Consider the following 20,643-nt stretch of genomic DNA (forward strand, 5'->3'; position numbering starts at 1 on the left):
ACCAGACATGTTGATTTACCGTTTAAATTGTATTTTTTCTTCTGCTGGGCATTGTTTTTTATCCAGGGATTAAGATTACCATGTGTATCTTCTCGTAAACTAAGCCGGACACAGCAATCAGCTGTACACACATTTTCTTGGAATTTACCGGTGATTCAGTCAAGACACACCCAATGATATAACTTTACAGGGTTTTAATGCAAGGATCGGCAAAAATTGTATCTGAAACTTTTTTTTTATCAGGAATAATATATTCCAATATCTTGTTAATTTAGATGCAGCTTTTACTAAACATATTTGAAATAATAATAACCCTAAGCAAAGCAGCTGATTGCTATTACCGGGTATTACATGGTTTTACATGGAACTACTCTGACCAGTCACCGTCAAGGCTCCCGCGCATGTGATCGCATGATCGCGAGAATTACGTGTTGACATAGAATCGTCCAACAAAAACAAATATGACTTTTAACGAGTCAAAGTATGGCATTTATGACATATGTATCCATTCTCTGTCAACTAAAGTTCGTTTCAAGGCGTCAATAGCGGTAATCTGACTGTGGTTTCTGTTAATAACGGTGAGTTGTGCGATCTTCCGATCGCTTCACACCCGATTTCATCGAAATTAATTAAAACTATATTTAAGTAATTTTGAATAAAATTAATGAAATAAGTTACAAACATAAGTCCAGATATACCAAAAAACACTTTTTATAGTCAGACAGTGTAATTACATGATTAATTTGCGTACTTCAGTATGGATTTGTTGACATGGTATTTCCGGTGTTATGTGCTCACGGTAATGTCTTTCCATGGGGGAAAAACATCAAAACTCATTATTTCGCACCCCCTTCTACACAGCTGTGTTTTTTTTGGGAAAAAAATGCACAGTATACTCAAGAAAATACGGAATGCTTTGAATGGCGAAGCTGACATGGAAGTTTCATCGTCTGGCGACACGTTCGATGAACCCAAACCTGCAACTGGCACCGGTAAACTGTCAGATGATGTTACTGACACAATGTTCTTCAGCTTGTCTGATGGATTTACTGACACGATGTCCTAAAGCTTGTCTGATGATGTTCCTGACACAATGTTCTAAAGCTTGTTTGTCTGAAAAACTCAAAAGCTTCAACAACAGTTGTTGTTCATGATATAAAACTGATTATTCAAACTAATGGATTTTTGTGTGTTTTGTTATGCAGAAGCTCAGTTAAATTACAAGTCATTACTTTTGGCTCCTTACATTTTGCCTTGGCTCCTTGAAATTCTATTTGGCTCCTTGAAAAAAAAAATTAGGAGCCAAGTGGCTCCTTTGAAATTTTTTTAACTTTGTGGCCTGCCCTTAGTTCTGCTGATATAGGACTTGAGGGTCCTGCGGACATCCAAGACATGAGTATGTCTTGTAGTGGTCCCCGACGAGGAAGGCTGTGAAAGAGCAGGTAGCTCAATAGGAGCCGTCACGTGGAAGGCATGTGCGACCTTAGGACGGTAAGAGTCTGGCAGGCGAATACTGACCCTGTCCCGGTGAAAGACAGTTAGTTCGGGATCGGCTGACATTGCGTGAATGTCGCCTACCCGTCTGCCGGACGTTACTGCCACAAGGAACGTCGTCTTCCAGCTCAACAGCTGAAGAGAGAGAGACGACAGATCCCGAAAGGTCAGATCCTGTCCACACCTGCTAAAAAGCGCTGCACTAATGGGTGCGCACCCAGAAGTGCCCCGTCGACAGGGACGTGAAAGGCTACGATAGCTGTAGAGTACCCCCGGACAGTCGATGTGGCCAGGCCGTCATCTAGTCGCGACTGGAGGAACTCAAGCACGACTATGAGATCTGCAGAAAAGGGATCTGCAATCCCTCAATCGACACACCAGCACGCATAGCAGGCCCATCTATCCTCGTACTGAATGTTTGTCAAATCCCTCCACGAAGCCAGTATTGTGTCTGCAACTCGTGCAGGAATACCGCTCTTCTGGAGGCGATTCCTGACAGTGGCCAAGCCACCCACTGAATCCTGGGATTCGGGAGGAGGGCACCGTCCTGGGATAGGAGGTCCGGTCGTAAAGGTAATAGAACAGGAGGCTGAGCCAGAAACCTGAGTATTACTGGAAACCAACTCTGCACCGACCAAAGGGGTGCCAGGAGCACAAGAAGTCGCGCAGGCTGAGTGGCTAGCTGAGACAGGACCTTGGAAATCAGAGGTACTGGGGGGAATGCCCACAGAATTCTGTCCGTCCAATCTAGCTGGAAGGCGTCCGGTGCCACCGACCTCAGGTCGGGGACTCGGGAGCAGAACGTTGGTGTCTGGTGATTCACCCCAGACGCAAACAGATCCACCTGGAACCACCCGATAAATGGGAGATAATCCCGAAATTTCCCCGGGTCGAGCCTCCACTCGTGAGGAGCGAGGATCCGGCGAGACAGAGCGTCCGCTCGGACGTTGTCCAACCCCGAGAGATAAACAGGTAGCACCCTGATAACGTGTTAGTCGCACCATAGGAGGAACTGCCACGTCTTTTGGAGAAGCGACAGAGACACTGTTCCCCCCTGCTTCCGGATGTAAGTCATCTCTAGACGCACCACTTGGCCACGAAGCAGATCCAGGAAGCGTTGGAACACCAACCTGACCGCTCTCAGTTCTAGCACATTGATATGCAGTATGATCTCCTGCTTGGACCATAGTCCTGAGGCAGTGTGATCGTTCAGAAAGCCTCCCCAGCCGGAGAGTGACGCATCTGTTTGAACTGTGAGAAACGGAACGGGAGTGTCGAGGGGGAGCCCCCGGGACAGATTCCCGACCACTGAAGGTGTGCATTGAGCCACTGTGGAGTCTCGAGAACAGTCACCCAAAGTCGACGGAGCGCTTGTTGAATGGGTCTCATTCTCAAGCGCGCCCGCCAAACCACATCCACTGTCGCCGCCATGTTGCCCAGTAACTGGAGCCATGTACGAGCAGTGTGACTTGCGGACAGAAGGAACTGGGAAGTAACACTTCTGACCTTGGTAATGCGATCTTGTGACAGAGATACAAGTCCGCTCACCGTGTTGAAATTCGCCCCTAATAAGACTAGATTCTGAGTAGGGCTCAGATCTGACTTCTTGAGATTGACTATCCACCCTAGAGTGAACAGAATGTCTATCACGTCTTGTGTAGCTATCTGACTCAGGAATTGCGATAGAGCTCTTAGTAACCAGTCGTCGAGGTACGGATGGCAGAACCGACCTTTTGACCTGGCCACTTGGGCGGGAATCAACATCAGCTTGGTGAACACCCTGGGGGCCATGGAAATCCCGAATGGTAGAACCCTGAACTGATAACACCTCCTGTCGAAAGAAAACCTCAGGTATTTCTTGAACTCGGGGTGTATGGGTACGTGGAGATAGGCGTCTTTTAGGTCTATTGAAGTTAGCCATTCTCCTGTCTCGACAGCTGAGATCACCGAGCGCAGTGTCTCCATCCTGAAGGACGGTACCTCTATAAGTTTGTTCAGCCTTCTCAGATTGAGAATAGGCCTGAACCCTCCGTCTTTTTTGGTGACTAGGAAATATGTCGAGTAGAAGCCCTCGCTTTCCTGTCCCACAGGAACCGGTTCGATCGCAGCCTTGATAAGAAGTGCGTCGACCTCGGCACGGAGGAATTCCGCCTTCTCTCGGGTAGCAGGCACCGGAGTGTGCTTTATCCCGGAGAAGGGGGGCGGATGATGTTTCAACCGAGGCAAATGGCCATCCCTTAGAGAGGACAGGGTCCAGGGATTGGATGTGACTGTCTCCCATTCCTTCAGGAATAGAGCCAGTCGGCCGCCTACGGGGACATCCGGCTTCAGGCAATGGACCCCGGCTGTCGGCAGTTCGATAACATGCGACCGTGGGTCCGCCCGGGGCACTTCGGGCGCTAATCGTAACCTGATGGGTTCTCGGCCCCGCGAAAAGGCTGCTGGCCTCGACCAGCTGCCCTGCCCCGGCCCCTGCCTCTCTTGCTCCTCCCGGCGCCCTTACCTGAAGGAAGCGGCTGCTTCCAAGCAGGTGTGGACTTCTGACCCGGCGCATCAGCGTAGGAGGAGTTAAGTGGAGAGGTCCGCTTACGCGGTTTAACGCATGATACCTCCAACAAGGCCTTAGAATCCTTGATGGAGGCATACAACTGTGCGGCCTCTCGGACCACCTGCTGAGCCCCAGGGAAGAGGGTGGCACCCATCTTATATGGCAAAGCAAATAGATCATGGCGTGTGGAAGCCGAGTATTTGGATACCAACATCCACAGCCTGCGCATGCCCATGACTGCGCACATCATCTGCGAGGCACAGCTACGAATAGCTTCCCTCGCAAGATGACTATGGACCTCCGTAAGTTGCCCGGCCAACTCCGAAAAGTCGGCCGGCCCCTCTCCCGCTAACTCCCTCTGTACCGCGGACAAATATGCGGAGTGTACGGACACACAGAGCTGCTGACATGCGTTACAATATTGCTCCTCGAAGCAAACGTTAGCAACCTTCAGCTCCGCGACGCACGCGGGAAAGGGTGGCAACCGCCGGCCCTGCTTGACCTTAGTCAAGTTGGGGGTCGAAGACCCCCCCAGGGTAACGGAGGTCCAGACGCATTCATCCACCACCGGTACCTCAAAGTCACCATCCTCTGCTAACGGGTACCGCTTAATAAGTTCGGGCAGGTCAAACTTCCTGCGGGCACCTGACAACAGAGGGTTGATGACTTCATGCACCAGTGAGGATAGAACACGGAGCCGCACCTGGGGCGCCTTGCTTGGAGCAAAAGCATCCCCCTGAAGGCGGAACTCGGCCGGATCCGACTGGGGCATGGGCGCAGCCACCTGAAGCAGTACCTGGACAATCTTGTCCCGTACATGCCTCAACGAGCAAGCTAAGGAAAATGTTCCCGAGGTCTCCGAGTCGTCTCCCCCCTCCTCCATCCACTCCTCCTCTCTCGATTCCGAGCCGAAATTAATTCACTCTTCCCCGAGAGAAGAGGCAGACGAAGGTGCCGGGGGTTCAAGGGAACCCACCTGGCTCTGGGCTAGGAATCCGCTAGAGGAAGCCTCGTCCTCGGAAGAGGCGTCTGGCTCCGCCAGGGGGAGAACTGTGCGTCGGTAGTGAACGGGCCAGCTCCCGCCACCCCTCCGCTGGGGACCGACCTCGAGCCGGCGCCGAAGCCCGGTCTGAGATCGTCCCCGAGACCAAGTGGCCTGCCTCGGTCGACGCCGGGCATATCACAGGGTCTCGAAGCCGCGTCCCGCGCCGACAACGGGGAAGGCTCGGTCCGCATCTCCTCACGGAGCTGAGACTTTACCTCCTCCATCATCAACGCCATCTGCGACCTCAACAAGGCAGAGATGTCAGCCAAAGACGGTGCAGGAGAGGGTGCAGTGATTGTTACGGGGACCCTAGAGCCTTCACCCCCGGCCCCCGGGGAGGGAGCGGAGGCGACTCTGCTGCTTTTTTACCCTTTTTTGATTTTTTAAAGAGGGGGGGAAATGGTCTGTGCCGATCTTATATCCACCCCTGCCTTCAAGAGACCCTTAAAGTGCAAGAGATCCACTTGTCTCTTTTTCTGAGCCCGGGGGGTGAAAGCAATACAGATCGGGCATGACCCATCGTCATGCCCGTCTTCCGCCAGACACTTGAGGCAAGTATCATGCCTGCCTGCAAGTATGGATGCCGAACACCCCGTACACAGTTTGAAGGTCTGTAAAAAAAATTGTATCAGTGTAATCAGGGTAATAAATGTATCAGTGCGATTAAAAGATCAGAAAGATACATGCATAAATTGTGAAACTAGAAGCAAAGGCGTAATTTAGAATGCAATGGGTAACGCGATACTAATAGCCAATGTCGTATAGTTATAACACCAAAGTGGGCGTGTTACACGCAAAGGTGTAAAAAAACCGTAAAAAAGTGTAATTTAAATATAATTAACACACCACCTTGGGTTTATTAAAGGAAAAGATGATATAACATTGAAAACCCCAAGCCGTTTTTAATGGCCCTGGTGTTACATGTATCCTACGTGGCACTACAATATGGACGCCACGACGGCCTTTGTTTCAAAGGTATCATACACGTGTCATATAATTACAACTATATAACTTTACAATGCGAAGTATTACGCCTTTGCATGAAAGAAATGTACCATACATACAGTTTGGTCAGCCATGGTTCTTGTTCGAACGATAATCTTGTACTTTTGTTAGTCTTGAAAAAAACAGGCACGTCTGTCTTTGTCAGATGATATAAGGAAAGTGATTTGGGTGAGAGTTGCTTCCCTTGGCGTGACGCGCCGTGGAGAGTGAGGCACCATAAGGGTGGACGTATATCATACAAAAACGAATGTCAACTATGTCATGTAGATTTTCTTGAGCCAGGAAAATGCAATAAGTGACCCAAGGAGGATTTAATCTGAAAGAGAATGAGGGATTAGAAAACATTGAAAAACTTTTTTTGTCATGTAGCTGTCATGATATCAGCAGACCATATCAGGTGTCACATAGACACCCTAGGGAGTGCAGAGTCTATTGCAAGACAGAAACATCAGTAACATGTGTATGATCCACGGACATTGACCACAGTTTCAACCCTACGCCTCATACTCATTACAAGTCGTTGAATACTTCTCTGAGGCAAATGGATCCATTCTTCATGAAGTGCGGCTTCAAGTCCAGCGAGATTTTGAACTGGGGGATCACGATGTCTGATTTTCCGGCCAAGAATGTCCCAGAGATGCTCAGTTGGATTAAGATCCGGACTACAGGCCGGCCAAGGAAGAGTGGCAATAGCTTCTTGACGCAAATAAGCCAAAACTGCCCAAGATCTGTGTGGTCTAGCATTGTCGTCCACGTAAACAGGTCTTGTCTGAAGAGGATGGTTGTCAAAATGAGGGACTACCATCTTGGTATTGTTGGCCATTCAGGTTTCCACGAATTGTCACCAGCGGAAGTTTGCAGCTGAAGGAAACACAACCCCATATCATGACAGACCCCTGCCACATGCTAAGGTCTTCTGGATGTTCCTTGGTGCAAAACGAGTGTTACGTTGCCTCCAAACACATATTCAACCAGCAACAGTTCGTAGCAGCATTCGACACTCGTCAGACCAATGGATCCTTCTCCAGTTGGCCAAGTTCCATCGACTACGGGCACAACACCATATCAGACGATTCCATGTGCCTCTCAGTCAGTTGAGGATGTTTTACTGGTCTTCTGGCGTTATAACCAGCCTCTCTGAGGCGACGCCTTACGGTCATCCTCGAGAGTCTCTGATGGGTAATCCACTGCAGTCTTAAATCTGTTAAAGTGGCAAATGGATTTCATCTGGCTATCCTGAAAAGACGTCTATCCTCTCTGTTAGAGGTCTTTCTTGGGCTACCAGACCTATGCCTGTCATTGACATCATTGGTTAGACCATGTTAGACAATCAAACGAGTGATAACACTGTGATAACGACCCATTTGTCTTGCAATGGCCCTGCATGACATGCCAGCATTTTTCATGCCTATCCCTTGCCATCTTTCAGCGTTCGTTAACTTTCTCATCACCATGGCTGATTTTCAACCTCTATTGGAAGGGGAATCTCACACAGGAGCAAAATGCAACCACATGTGTGAAACTTGAATTTCACTATTTATAGGGTAGGGGAACTGCAGCAACACGTAAAGCAAGCTTTCCTTGTGGTATCTGGTCAAATTTGGGTTCATGAAACTATGGAAGCCCAATTCAGTCATACATCATCATATTTCGTATTTCTGATTCCCACACGTGAAATCAAGAGACTATGAATATGGTGGCACTTAACTTTTGTGCATGTGCATATATACAGAACAAAAAAGAAATTAGGGATCATGTGAATATTTTGGGGGATACTTTTTATAAATTTTGTGCTCAGTTTTCACTACAAAAACATATCCCCAAAAGTATTCAGGATCCCTAACTTCAGTATATTTACATTTTACCATTATCACAATGTCAACTCAATACTTGTTATAATGCCTACCTCCTGTACAAAGCACGCCACCAACCTCCTGCTCATCAGCAGACTGAGGAACTGTACCAGGTATGGGTCAATCAGGTAGAAGTTCTGTAACAGTAACATAGAATCTTTAACATTGACACCATCAGGGGTCAATCAGTGAAAGACAAAAACAGTTTCTTTACCTTTAAAAGAAGGAAGCTGTGTGTGATTGCTCAGTACGACACATGAAATTGACTGAAAAAGTGTTAATTTTTTCGATTGATGCAAATATGTCATATGAGAAAAAAAAAATTGTTCTCAGGCTAGTGTGACATATGATTTACCAGTATTGCAAAACCTACCCCCTATCAACATTACATGATCTTAAATGTTTGTAACTAAGCTGACATACACAATGCCATTTAGAAAGTGGTGAAATGTAAGAAAAGTTATATTTGGGATAACACTGTCTTAGCAAAGTACAGATTCTTGATGTTTGGGGGGTTGAGTCCCGTCCGGGATTCAAACCCACACTGCCAGAGTGAGGCACCTCATCGCCAGCAGACAAAGTCAGCAATCTAACCCACTCAGCCACCGAGGCTTCAACATAAAGTGAAACTGGTAGTCGAGATCACGTACTTTTTGTACCCCTCTGACATGTGTAAATTGGCACAGATCCCATGGCTGAAAGCTAGGAATACACAATGCCATTTTTTTTGGAAGCCTCGGTGGCCGAGTGGGTTAGATTGCTGACTTTGTGTGCTGGCGATTAGGTGCCTCACTCTGGCAGTGTGGGTTCGAATCCTTGACAGGACTCCACCCAAAAAGTACGAGAATCTGTACTTTACTAAGAAAGTTTTATCCCAAATACATTTGTTAATCTGACATACATGTGAAGACAGTTGACATATGAGTGTATGAGCTGATCCAGTACACATGACAAGTAGCGGTAAAAAGTAAAAGATTGTTTTCTTACTAAAGCATAGCTAGAATGTGAATGGGGCAGCCACCACACAGTCTTGTACAAGTTGATGTATTGGAGACACATCACTATGATTCCAAACACATACAACATCGCCTCAAAGTACAGGTTACTGTCTCCAGGGATTTCTGGAACGGATGCATGTTTGGGCAACACAACCATTGATGCCAGTGGAATCATGTTGGTTTCACGGTCATCGCCATTACTGCTGAAATAAATAGTTAGCATCCTTAACATGTCATTCAAACTTTCATCGGTGCAAGAAACACAAAGAACAGCGAATGAAACTACCACTATCACAGTAAGTATACAGGCAAAAAGGGATTTGGCTTTCTGATAATGATGACAGCATATGATGCTAATGAGGCTGTGACTTTTCATCATATTCATGAGCTTGAAGCACGAATGATTGGGTGGAACTGGGAATACTACACAAAAATTGGTTATTCATGATATTAGTATACTTATCCTGCCACAACACATTGCAATGTCCTTCTTGACTTTGATCCTATAACACAGAACCCAAAACGTGCCTCTCCTTCCTCTGGGGCTCCCTCAGCCCTCGGTTACCAACAAGAGTTATCTGTTCCTGATCCCTTCAGTGTCTTCTCATCAGCGCTTTGTGTGCACATCAGACGGGGGACAGACGGGGGACAGACGGGGGATGGATGGGAGGGCCTGAGTCTTGTTGTGTCAGGATAAGTATACGAACATCATGAATAATCAATGCATGTAGATTTTTTCTTTTCCTGACACAACACATTGCAACGCTTATCCCACTTGCCGTATTGATAACCACCCGAATAATGTCTGGTTTAGGCTATGCTTGGCAGGGCGACCTCTTTACTAATCCTGTATCACTTGTAACATCTGATAGGAAGATCGTAACAATAGGATGTAGCACATAACGATCCAAGCCAAACAAACCCTCAGAATATTTATTGAGCCACATGTGACACAAGGAAAATATCTGGCAACGCACTGAATGGTGCTGGAGCTTGAGGGACCACCCGAATTAAGTCTGGATTAGGAGAAGCGAAATTGATGTGCTCACGGCACTAATCCTGTATCACCTGTCACATCCTTACTCTAACATGTAAGACGCCGGTCAATGTCCGGGTACCTGTGTGGTTTCCGATTTGTGACGCCCGAACGATCGGAACTATAGGATGTAGCGTATAACAACCCACGCCCTACAATACCTCAGCATATTTATTGAACCACACGTGACACAAGGAAATATCTGGCAATGCACTGAGTACATCGATGAGGAGTCTATGACACACAGCAGGATCCAACATCGTTCGTGAGGTGAACAGAAATGGAGGTACGCCATAAGATATTGTCAAACAATATTTATTCATAAATGGTTAAATACAGCGTCAAAATCAATGATGTGAACCTGGGACAGTTGACTGCTGCCTGAACTGATGAACGCCTTCTACGTCTTCAACATAGAGGTCCCTCAGATAGTAGTTGGCAAAGGAAATGTTAGTGCGCCAAAAACACCCTTGATGACATCCGTCAGCGTACAGTTAGTATGCAGCACTATTGTGGATGCAAAGGCTCTGATTTCATGTGGATTGTGCGTCTGAGGTGGGTCCAATCCTGCATGCTGATCCGCCTGCAGAATTGTAGCATGAGGCCAAAACGCCATGGTATTCTTTGTCACCTCTGCTCTACTTCTGGTCGACAGAGGTAGGAATAATCTCCCGTAACTCTGGTCACTTCCAAGTAACGCCTGAACACCCGCACAGGACACAACAACACATCGTCAGTGTCCTCCGTCCTAAGGATGACCTATATGGGCGACATCGTGAACCGTCGAATTATCCTCACCCAATTGCTGGTTTTTAGCCACAAAATTCCACATAAGCCCAAGTGAACCTTAGCGACTGGGCCCCTGTCAAACTGAATGTGACGTCCAAAGCATGTATTTTACCAATACGAACTGCCATATTTGAGTCAAAAACTATAATTTGAGCCTGCTCCATCGGTTCATAGAGAGACCACCCCTAGATCCAAAGCAGGAGGCCTTAAGCGCTTCTTCTGATCTTGATGTTGGAAGCCCTCTAACATAGCTCTGATTTCTGGCGCTGAACTAATCTTGACGGACCTGGAAGCTGCAATGATGGTATTACCCGGTAAGGGCTGCCACATACATACCGATAGTACCGCCTCGCAAATGTCTAGCTGAACACAGAAACAGTTAGTATTCCACAATAAATGGAGTAGCGACCTTCATCAGATCTAAATGCTTCGTTTTCACACAACGGCCTGTGCGGCTCTCACAGAAAAATTTCTAGTTGTCAATGCTCTTTGCAAATGCACTACGTGTGCAGAGCTAACAAGCCGGTTGATGAGTTGCTTCTGCCACAGAGGGAGCTCTGAGAACCACAATCTCCCGGGCCAATAAAGGCACTACCAAAAGCAGATGGATCTGCTTCGTTTCCCTCAACTTCTGCAAGACTCTGGGTAGCACTGCTGGTTGTGGGAATGTGTACGCATGAAGGTGAAGGTTTTCCCAGGAGATAGCGAGAGAGTCTTGATCCCAACCCAGTGGATCGGGAAGTGGAGACACAAAGACGATGGGCATGGTCAAGTGGTGACACACCATCCAAAACTGGTTGGGATGCAGTTGCCATTCCGTCGGTGTGGACTGATGAGGGCGAGACAGTGCGTCGGCAACAACGTTTGTGATGCCAGGAATGTGCCGAGCCCTGACTTCTTTCAGCTCGTAAACCGGTGAAAAGTTCGGTCTAACAAGTGGCTGGAATGTGTGGACCCCATCTTGTTGATGTGGACCGTGGCATTGTCTTGGATATCAGCACATGGGTGGCTAGTTTCACTGCCAGAATCACAGCCCAAAACTCGGCTGTTAATATGCAAGCCTGCCTGCTCCTCTGTCCACACCCCTGGAAGTGTTAGCTGATCCATGTGCTCTTCGCAACCCCTCAGTGATGCATCAACGAAGAGATGGTGGGTTGGCATGAAGTTTCGCAAAGACACCCCGTTGCAGGTGTTGGGATCATCCAACACTGTGGTTACAGCACAATCAGCTCTGGGTCACTCCAACCAAACCACACTGGAGATAACATTGCATGGGTCTCAGCTGAAGTCAACCCGTGCGTGTTGCACCTTGAGCCGATGTCAGTAGACCAAGTAGACTCTGCCAATCGCTGACTGTGATGTCATGAGAGACAGCCTGTTGAATTGGTGATTGTATCTTACGTTTCCTGTCCATCGGTACCATTAGTAAACTTCTGCTGGTGTCGAACAGCCCTCCTATGAACTGGAGAGACTGCGATGGAATCAACTCCGACTTTTCCTGGTTTATCAACCATCCCAACTGGGACAACAGGTGCTCGAACAGGTGATGTGTTGCGTTAGCGTTAGTGGATCCTGTTCATTGAGGATGCAATCGTCTATGTATGGATGGAAGCTGACACGTCTGCTGTGCAACAGGGCAACCACGAAGGGCGAGGAAATTCCAAATGGCATGACTTGCCATTGGAAGCCCCTCCCCTGGAACATGAATCTCCTTGTCCACAGATGGTGACACAATGGGAGATTGTAAGACATGCAGCTTAAACTTTGACGTACCAGGACAACACCTTAGGTTTCTTGGGGTTGGGTGGCTCCAAACCGGGCACTTCTGCCACTCGGATTAGACAATCCACTCTCTGCTTAATCTTACTCTCTACATCAGAGTCCTCCATCCAGCGCTTTTCGCTTACCCAAGTTCGTCCAGCGACGTTGCTCAAGTCATGGCTAGGACTCCATCCAATATTCTGGCTGGCGCCCATGTTCTGTGCGTCGCTCTAATCTAAGTTCTGGCGCTCGCCCTAAATCAATGCCTCTTTGGGAGGTTGCACGCAAGTTCCAGTCAGCTCCTCTACCCGCGTTAAAGCTGGAGAGCTTGTTGGCCTAGAGCATGGGGACGTCTGGACCGGACACGTAATTGTAGGGGTCAACGCTGAAGTCGATAGAGTCGTTGCTGTCCCAGCGGCAACAGTCACCACTGCAGGCGTTGTGAACGGGGCAGTAGTCACGGTGGCCACCTCCCATCGGGTCATTTCTCTGCAGGCTTGCTGAGTTCTTCTCTTCCTCATGCATTTGAGATAAACTTCAACCCGCTCTTTGGATAATGTGCTAGAAACTAAGTCACATACAGAGTCCCTACAGTCAGGACAATCCACAATCACTGTGAGATTTCCCCCTGTGACACATGAAGCACACTGTCACGTACACAAGAGATGTGCACACATCGTCGTCTATGCCATGCTCTGCAACATATAAAAACATATAATACATATAAGCATGTACAAATCCCCCACAGGGCATAGAAACCAAACGCAAATTCAACAGCAACAAATAATAGCGAATGGAAATATAGAAATACTTTCACTTTTTTTCGCGGGGAAATTATTTCCAACACACCACATGGCCTAAAATTTTCAAAATACACATGCGAAAGAAAAACTTCCCACACAATATGAAGAAACAGATATTAATGGAGAAACAGTAATTCAGAATGACCAAAAATTGTAAAAACACAAGGATATAGTAGTCAATTTGAAAGTGCATGTGAGAAGTAGTGGGTTCAGGGATCAGGGACAGATGACTCCTGTAACCAAGGGCTGGGATGCCCAGGAGGAGGAAGAGGCACTTTTGGGGTTCTGTGCTATAGGATCGAAGTCCAGAAGGAAATTGCAATGTGTTGTGTCAGGGTAAGAAATAATCAACTTTATTTTTCTTGATAAAAACAATGTTTCTCTACTCATTTGATGGATAACCTTAAAATGGGAATCATATTCTACCAGTGCATGTATTAAGAAACCCAACTTCTATGGCTGCTTGCCATTACCAGGTGTACTTGAACTGATATTAGCAGAGAGGATAATATTGTAACTAGACTTTGACTTGGCTTTGTGAAAAAAAAAATCAACACAAGCCTATGAGAAATATGTTCATAATGAACATCTACAAGCAGATCACAAAATGTACATAAATATGATAGCAAAATCTAGATACTTTTTATATGTATATACTTATCCTGCATTACTCCTTAATGCATTTACTGATTGTTTTTACAGAGTGAGTGAGTGAGTTGGGTTGAACACCGCTTTTAACAGTATTCTAGTTATATTGGGGCGGTCAGCTTAATGTGGGAGGAAAGCCCAAAGTGACGTTTACCACAGAAACATAGAACCTAGAAATATAATCGGGGCGAACTGGGATTCGAACCCACAATCATAGGTTTCTGGTGTGCCCGCGGCTCCTAAGACAACTGGGCCAGCCGTGCCCCCCTTACAGAACGAAGAGCTGTGTGAGGTCTTGCTGAAGAAGAAGTTGTTACAACTGGTTGTGTGGCTAACCCTGTGACACAGTTCCCACATGACCACAGAAGGGGTGACGTCACTGATCAGCATACAACTCCTAAAACAGAGCAACTGAACACATTGTGTAGAGGCAGCTCTGCGATGAATGGGCCACTTTAGACATAGTAATGCAGGATAAGTATAGAAATATAAAAAATATTTAGATTTTACTACATTTTTTACTTATCCTACATTACTCCTTACTGCATCCTTATAGGACGGTAAAGAGTTGGAGGGCATACCTTCAGGTGTGTCCAGGTAGCATTGCAGTAATAGAAATTAGGCATTTAGCTAAAATCTAAAACTGATGTATCAAGCCAAAGCAAGTAGCATGTAAACGTTCTAGTCAAGGGTGACACGCAGCGGAGAGGTAGAAAAGTTGGCTCCAAACATTGGGAAGAGTCAATGGCACTACGGGAAAGTAACCTGCTGGGCAACCACCAAAGGTTCAAAGCTGTGGATGCCTTCCACGTCTTCCAAGGTGGTGTCTTGCAGATAAAGGCTGGTGAAGACAGTGTCCGAGCGCCAGAAGCATTCCTCCATAATGGTGAAGGGATGTTGAAGGATCTATCAGGCTGTCCTGGTAGATGATTCTTGACTATGAAGTCCCAGCACAGCCAAAGATGAACGGCTCCATGCGCTCTGCACTCAAATCTAAAACGGGACATCCAGGGCATGCATGTCACTCACCCATGCCACTGCAGCCAGAGCCAAGAGGAAAACCGTCTTCTTGGTGAGGTTGTAGTAGGAAGCGCCTCTCAGCAAAGTAACAACCAAGTTCAGATACCAAGCCTGGGGCCTGAAGTACATAGTGATGGTACTGCCCTTCATGTGACGCTGGCGGTGCAGAAAGAGGAGGAATTCAGCCAAGAATTTGGACGACACAGATGTGGGGTCCTTGCAGAAACTCTCAAAGGAGCACAATATGTTGTCATAGAGCCCCCTGGTAGAAGGTTTGTGCGCCAAGGTGATCGCCCTTGCCGAGGAGCCCTTGGTGCTTAGGGGTCTTTGCAGATGTTCCAGGTGTGAAGATAAAACCTGTCAGGAGATGGATGAGGCAGCCTGCTGTGTGGGTGGATAAACAAGTTTGGCCATCCTGGCAGTTCGCGGGGGTTGACGGGGGACATCCCTTGAGATCCACAAACCAGCTCCTTGCTGGCCACCAAGGCGTGAATAAAATCAGAGCTAGGCTCTGGGTTGATCTGATCTTTTGAAGGACCCTGGGTAGGAAGACAGGAGGCCGAAAAGCGTATGCTTTTAGTCCTTCACATGGAATGCTTCGGGCATCACCAGCCCAATCTTGCAGATCTAGTACTGGAGATATATAGGTCTGGATCTGAAAGTTTTGGCGGGTGGCAAACAGGTCGATGTTGGGGTAGCCGAGATGTTGACAGACCAGGTCAAAGGCATCTGGGTGGAGTTTCCAATCTGTGGGAGCCACATTGTCTGGTCTGAAGAGGGCAAGAATGTTTCGGCAACCCAGGATGTGCTGGACTGTAGGTCCATTTGATCAACCAGCCAGGAGAACCGGAACGTCTGTCATAACAGGGACAGTGAGTACATCGTCCCCTGATAATCACTGTGATGTTGTCCGAAGGACCTGCTTCCAGTGACAGATGGTCAGAATGAGAGCCTCCAGCTAAGTTGTTTATGTGCCCTGGCGCTGAGCATCTGACCACAGCCAGCTGATCTCCCCAACCTTGAAGAGAGGCTTTGACGAACAGGTGTAGTGAGGGCGTGAGCTCTGTGAAGGAGATGCCTCCTAAGACATTCGACTCAAACATCCATCACTGGAGGACGATGGAGGCTAACTGGTCCTGGCGTCTGATGTAAGGAGCAAGGAATATATGTATCCGTCGGAGTTGAAGCCTGCCTCTGGAGGTCAAATCCTGTGCAGCCGTGAGGAGACCCAGAAGTGCCTGCCACTGGCAAAGTGTACGGGACTGCTGGAGCGCTGGGAGTTGGTGGCACTGGATTTTGTGCCATCTGTCCTAGGGACTGATAGGAGGTCTCAGGCAGTCTGAAAGAGGCCGCCTATGAATTGAAGGGTGAATGAGGCGTGAGCTCCCACTACCGTACATTGACGATCCAACCCAACTGGTGGAGGAGCCATTGTGTAAAAACCCTGTGGAGGATGAGATTTGCCATGTTCTGGTGGTTCAGGAGGCAAACGTCAAAATACGCCTCGAACAGGACGTTCCTCAGGTGGTGGAAGGTGGCTATCAGCTTGGTGATGTGTGTATTTAGCCATTGGGTCATGGAAGTGCCAAATGGGAGCACCGCCCATTGGTAATGGATTCCATTGATGATGAAACTTAGGAATTTCCTGTCGCTGGGATGGATTGGCACATGTAGATAGGCATCCTGGATGTTGAGGCTATCGTTGGCCTGGATTTGGGTCTTGAGCAGCCTTACCGCGGTCATACAGAAATATGGCAGGCAGTCTAGGTAGCGCTGGTTGAATGTAGCCAGGTTGTGGATCATTTAGAATTGGTCGGAGTCCTTGGGGAGTAGAAGCCTGGTGTCATGGCCGGAGAGTGTACAATCTCTATAGCCTCTTTAGCCATCAGCATGTTTATGTTTCTTAGTTGTTGATATTGTGTAGGGGGTAGCCGTCAGCCAGAGTTGACGATGTCAGAGGTAGGTCTTTTAGCAGTGTTTGCTGATACCCCTGGCACAGGTTGTTGGTGATGTATGGGTCCCAGGATGTCCCAATTCTGTCAATAACATCCTAGTCTCCCACCTACAGGTGTTTTGACGACTGGAACGACTGGGGGGGGGGAGAGAGTTCCCAGTCGTTGGCATCCATCGCTTCATTGTTTCCTCTTGCGGTCCCTGCTCCTGCCATAAGTTGGTAGTTCCCTGATTATTTCCTTTTCCTTCTGTCACGAAAGATGTCCACAGGTCTTAAGGGAAGTTTGCTTGGGTTGCTAGTTTTCAGTCTGTGAAGACTTGAAGGATGGGTGATGAGTAACTTATGCCAGGGCTTTGAGAGCAGTCTCATCTCTGCGGTAAGGAGTAAGTGGCAGAGACCTGTCCATTGAAGAGAGAGATAGACGACCATGGCTGTCGGATTAAGTCTCGCTTGAATTTGAAGTCCCACTCTGAAAGCGCAAGATACCAAAGACACCGAGTAGTGGTCAGTTCTGCTAAAGCAGCACGCAGATAAGTTCTCATATGATCGATCTGACGCTGTTGGAATGTCTTTACAGTCGAAAGATATGTGCCATAGATAGAGTACTCAGCGGTGTCTGGGTCGTCAACACCAGTTTAGGCAAAGTGGTTGTAGAGAGATTCTCAGACGAAGTCGAACATAGAAGAGTGGATACCGGGGGCTTCCCGCCTGAAGAAGAGGGGTAATCGTGGTTGGTGGGGTTGTTGTAGACTCGGAGGAGTCTGACATCTTCCTGAGGGCAAGTTTATGGCATTTACCAGACCTTTAGGTACTTGTAGAATGCAGTAGGACAGAGTGGGAGACGAGCGCTACACATAGTAGCTGCTGAGCAGATATCTATGAGCGATAGAAACTAACAGTTTGAGTCCACCAGTCCTTACAATGATAACTTAAAGCAAAACCCTTAAAAAGGGCAAATTTCTACTAGTCCTTATGATACCTTAACTGTTGGGCAATTTGGCAAGGACTACAGGACTAATGCCAAATTCTAACACCGTAAATTCAGTTAAAACACAAAGGTTGAGAATCACACCTTATTACAGTGATACTTGATACTTATTATGTGTTCCCAACCCGATTGTGTATGCTATAATCTCCATCCCAACCATGTGGGTTAAAAAAATAAGTTTAAGCAAGGAAAGCGGAAAAAAAACACTTTAATAACGATAATATAGCATAGGTACAACAATATAATTGAAATGGCTAACTAGAACAATTTGCCTGGTATTTACCGTGACAAAACGCCACTATCAAGAGTTAAATATTAATGTAATGGTAAAAATTATATAGAACATATGAAGACACAAACCATAGAAAGGATATAGTTCACAGAAAACAACAGTGTTGAATAACATGCAAATATTGCAATGTATATAGCTAAGAGCTCAAAACAGGTGACTGTTCTCTCTGAGTGACAGCAGTAATGTGGTATCAGTGACGTCATCCCTTCCGTGGTCATGTGGGAGCTGCGTGATGGGGTTAGGAACACAACCAGTTGAAACAACTTCTTCTTCAGCAAGACTGACAACAAGTTGATAAAAGCATTTCTTATTCATTATTATCATGAAGAAATATGGCTGTGATATCTGAGATAATTTATATAACAAAAAGAAATTTCATGAGGTCATATGACATTTAGATGATGGTGATAACAGCATGTTTCCTGTCCTACTAATACAACCATCTGGGTAATGACTACGCGTTACCTACATCATAGTGTGACAAAATAAGAATCCCATACATAACATATTGTCATGGTAACCAATGATGATGCGTAATATTTCACACTGACAATTGAATACACTTTGTAGGACATTCCTCAGCCAAATAATAATTTAACATTGAAGTTCTAAATAGTTTATATGTTCACATAGGAGTTTTCACAATATTGGATGAAACTGTATAAAGCTGGTATACATCAATTTCATTGAATGCTTGTGCTCAAGGATAATATTACTTGTGTAGTGGTTATGTTTGTAAATAGCACAATTACTGTGTTCCACTGTCACAACTCAGAAGCGTAAACCAATCCTGCTCTAGATGTCACATAATAACATTGACTGAGTCAGGATGGCATACTTTTATCCTGGGAAAGTAAACCCAGACAGTCCTGGATAGTTGCCTAGACATATCCCTGGCAGTGATAGGCACAACAATAGTACAGCTAGCCTAGAGAATGTTCTGTCTTTAAGTTGCCTGTATAGGACATTGACACTTTTCTACACACAAAATTAGAGTATCAGCTCCTAGTTTTCAAAGTCCTAGGAAGCAGTAGAGGACACATTACGATTATCGAAATCTGAGGAATTATGAAACAACTTATAAATATCTTGAATAAACTTGATGATTAAGTAAATGGTCGTGACCAGGTTGGTATTTAGATGTTGAAAGCTCCGATAGTGTTTCAAGTTCCTGTATTTTCGAAAGAACACTCGATTTTGATGAATCCTTTTTATTCTGGTCAATCACCAATGTACAATTTATTCATCGTGGTCCCTAATTCATGTGGTCATGTATACGTACATACTTATACTTAATTTGATACGATTGTCTGTTATCAATACCAGGTCAATGTAGCTATATTGCGCGAAATATGAGGTGTTATTCATCACATTTTCCTATTCGCAACAATGATGTTTCTCACATTCCAGCTGCTCCAGATCCTTTGTGAACAGACGAGGGATACGAGGAGGATGACTGAATCCTCGACAATATCCGACGCCCCCCTGGCATATTCAACACCGTCGATTATATCATAAATTATTCAATGTTTATAAGCGTGTCCGCCATTAGCCGGAAGTTAACTACCTCCGCACAAACTTATATGGTTGAATTTGATTTGGTTAAATGAAGCGTTTTTAATGAAAACATTATTCAAGATCTTTTGATATCAATCATATCGAAACTAGCAATAAGCAAGTGCCAGATGGACACCTAAGATATACTGGTAAGAATAAGACAAATATGGGCACGAATGAAAAAGCCTTAACTTTTGGAAAGGTTATCTCCCTTGTGGAGCCAAATGTGGGTTATAGCGAAATCGGCACCTTAGCAAAACGTCACCGGGCGAAAACGGCATCTCGACTCAAGCGAAAACGGCACCTCGACTCAAGCTTACTTACTTACTTACTTTGGAGATTTAACTTGCGCTTTCCGACTGATGCGTATTTCGCACACGGGCCCGGCCAGGCCATTTAATGTGTTTCCGAAAGAGGCTAAAATGGTGTCTACAACCCAAGAGGGGGCTTAAGGGGTTGCTTATATAGAATTTGGGAATTTTGAGATCTGGAATAGATGCCGATGGGGTTGGTGAGGAGAACTAAGGGAGCTGGGTATGGTGAATGTTTGTTTGTTTATGTGATTTTGATTTGGTAGATTAGTTTGTGTTTAGATGCTGTTTTGATTAAGAATACGCCTAAGGCCTTGAAGTTTTCTAGTTTATTTTGTGGGTTTAGTATTGCTTCTAGAGTGAGAGCCTTGTTTAGATTGAGGGTGGTTTGTAATGCGTTTCGATGTGTTAGGTATAATGTGCAGTGGATGAGTGCGTGTTCCGGGGTTTCTAGTTGTTTGCAGTGCGGGCAGTTACCTGTAGTGTGTGGGTTTTTTTTAGGTGGTTATTTAGGTTGGTGTGTCCTGTTTGGAGTTTAGTG

The 20,643-nt window shown here is 46.3% G+C and overlaps 1 protein-coding gene across 3 annotated transcripts in view; it reads right to left on the reverse strand.

Moving 5' to 3' along the window:
- The window catches only part of LOC124114720 (transmembrane protein 39A-like), an 80,227-nt gene extending 60,250 nt beyond the window's left edge, over positions 1-19,977 (reverse strand). The window contains exons 1-3 of one of the 3 annotated variants that reach the window (XM_046475428.2): positions 19,638-19,977; positions 8,933-9,143; positions 7,999-8,082 (exon numbers count right to left, since the gene is read on the reverse strand). In XM_046475428.2, the coding sequence (XP_046331384.1) occupies positions 7,999-8,082; positions 8,933-9,143; positions 19,638-19,726 (384 nt within the window). In that variant the 5' untranslated portion in view covers positions 19,727-19,977. Of the gene's footprint in view, positions 1-7,998; positions 8,083-8,932; positions 9,147-19,637 lie in introns of all 3 variants that reach the window. The other 2 variants (XM_046475427.2, XM_046475429.2) reach the window with 2 other exon arrangements.
- Between the last annotated feature and the right edge of the window lie 666 nt (positions 19,978-20,643).

Source organism: Haliotis rufescens, unplaced genomic scaffold (genome assembly GCF_023055435.1).
Source record: "Haliotis rufescens isolate VD_foot unplaced genomic scaffold, xgHalRufe1.0.p SCAF_5, whole genome shotgun sequence".
NCBI classification, from domain to species: Eukaryota; Metazoa; Mollusca; class Gastropoda; order Lepetellida; family Haliotidae; genus Haliotis; species Haliotis rufescens.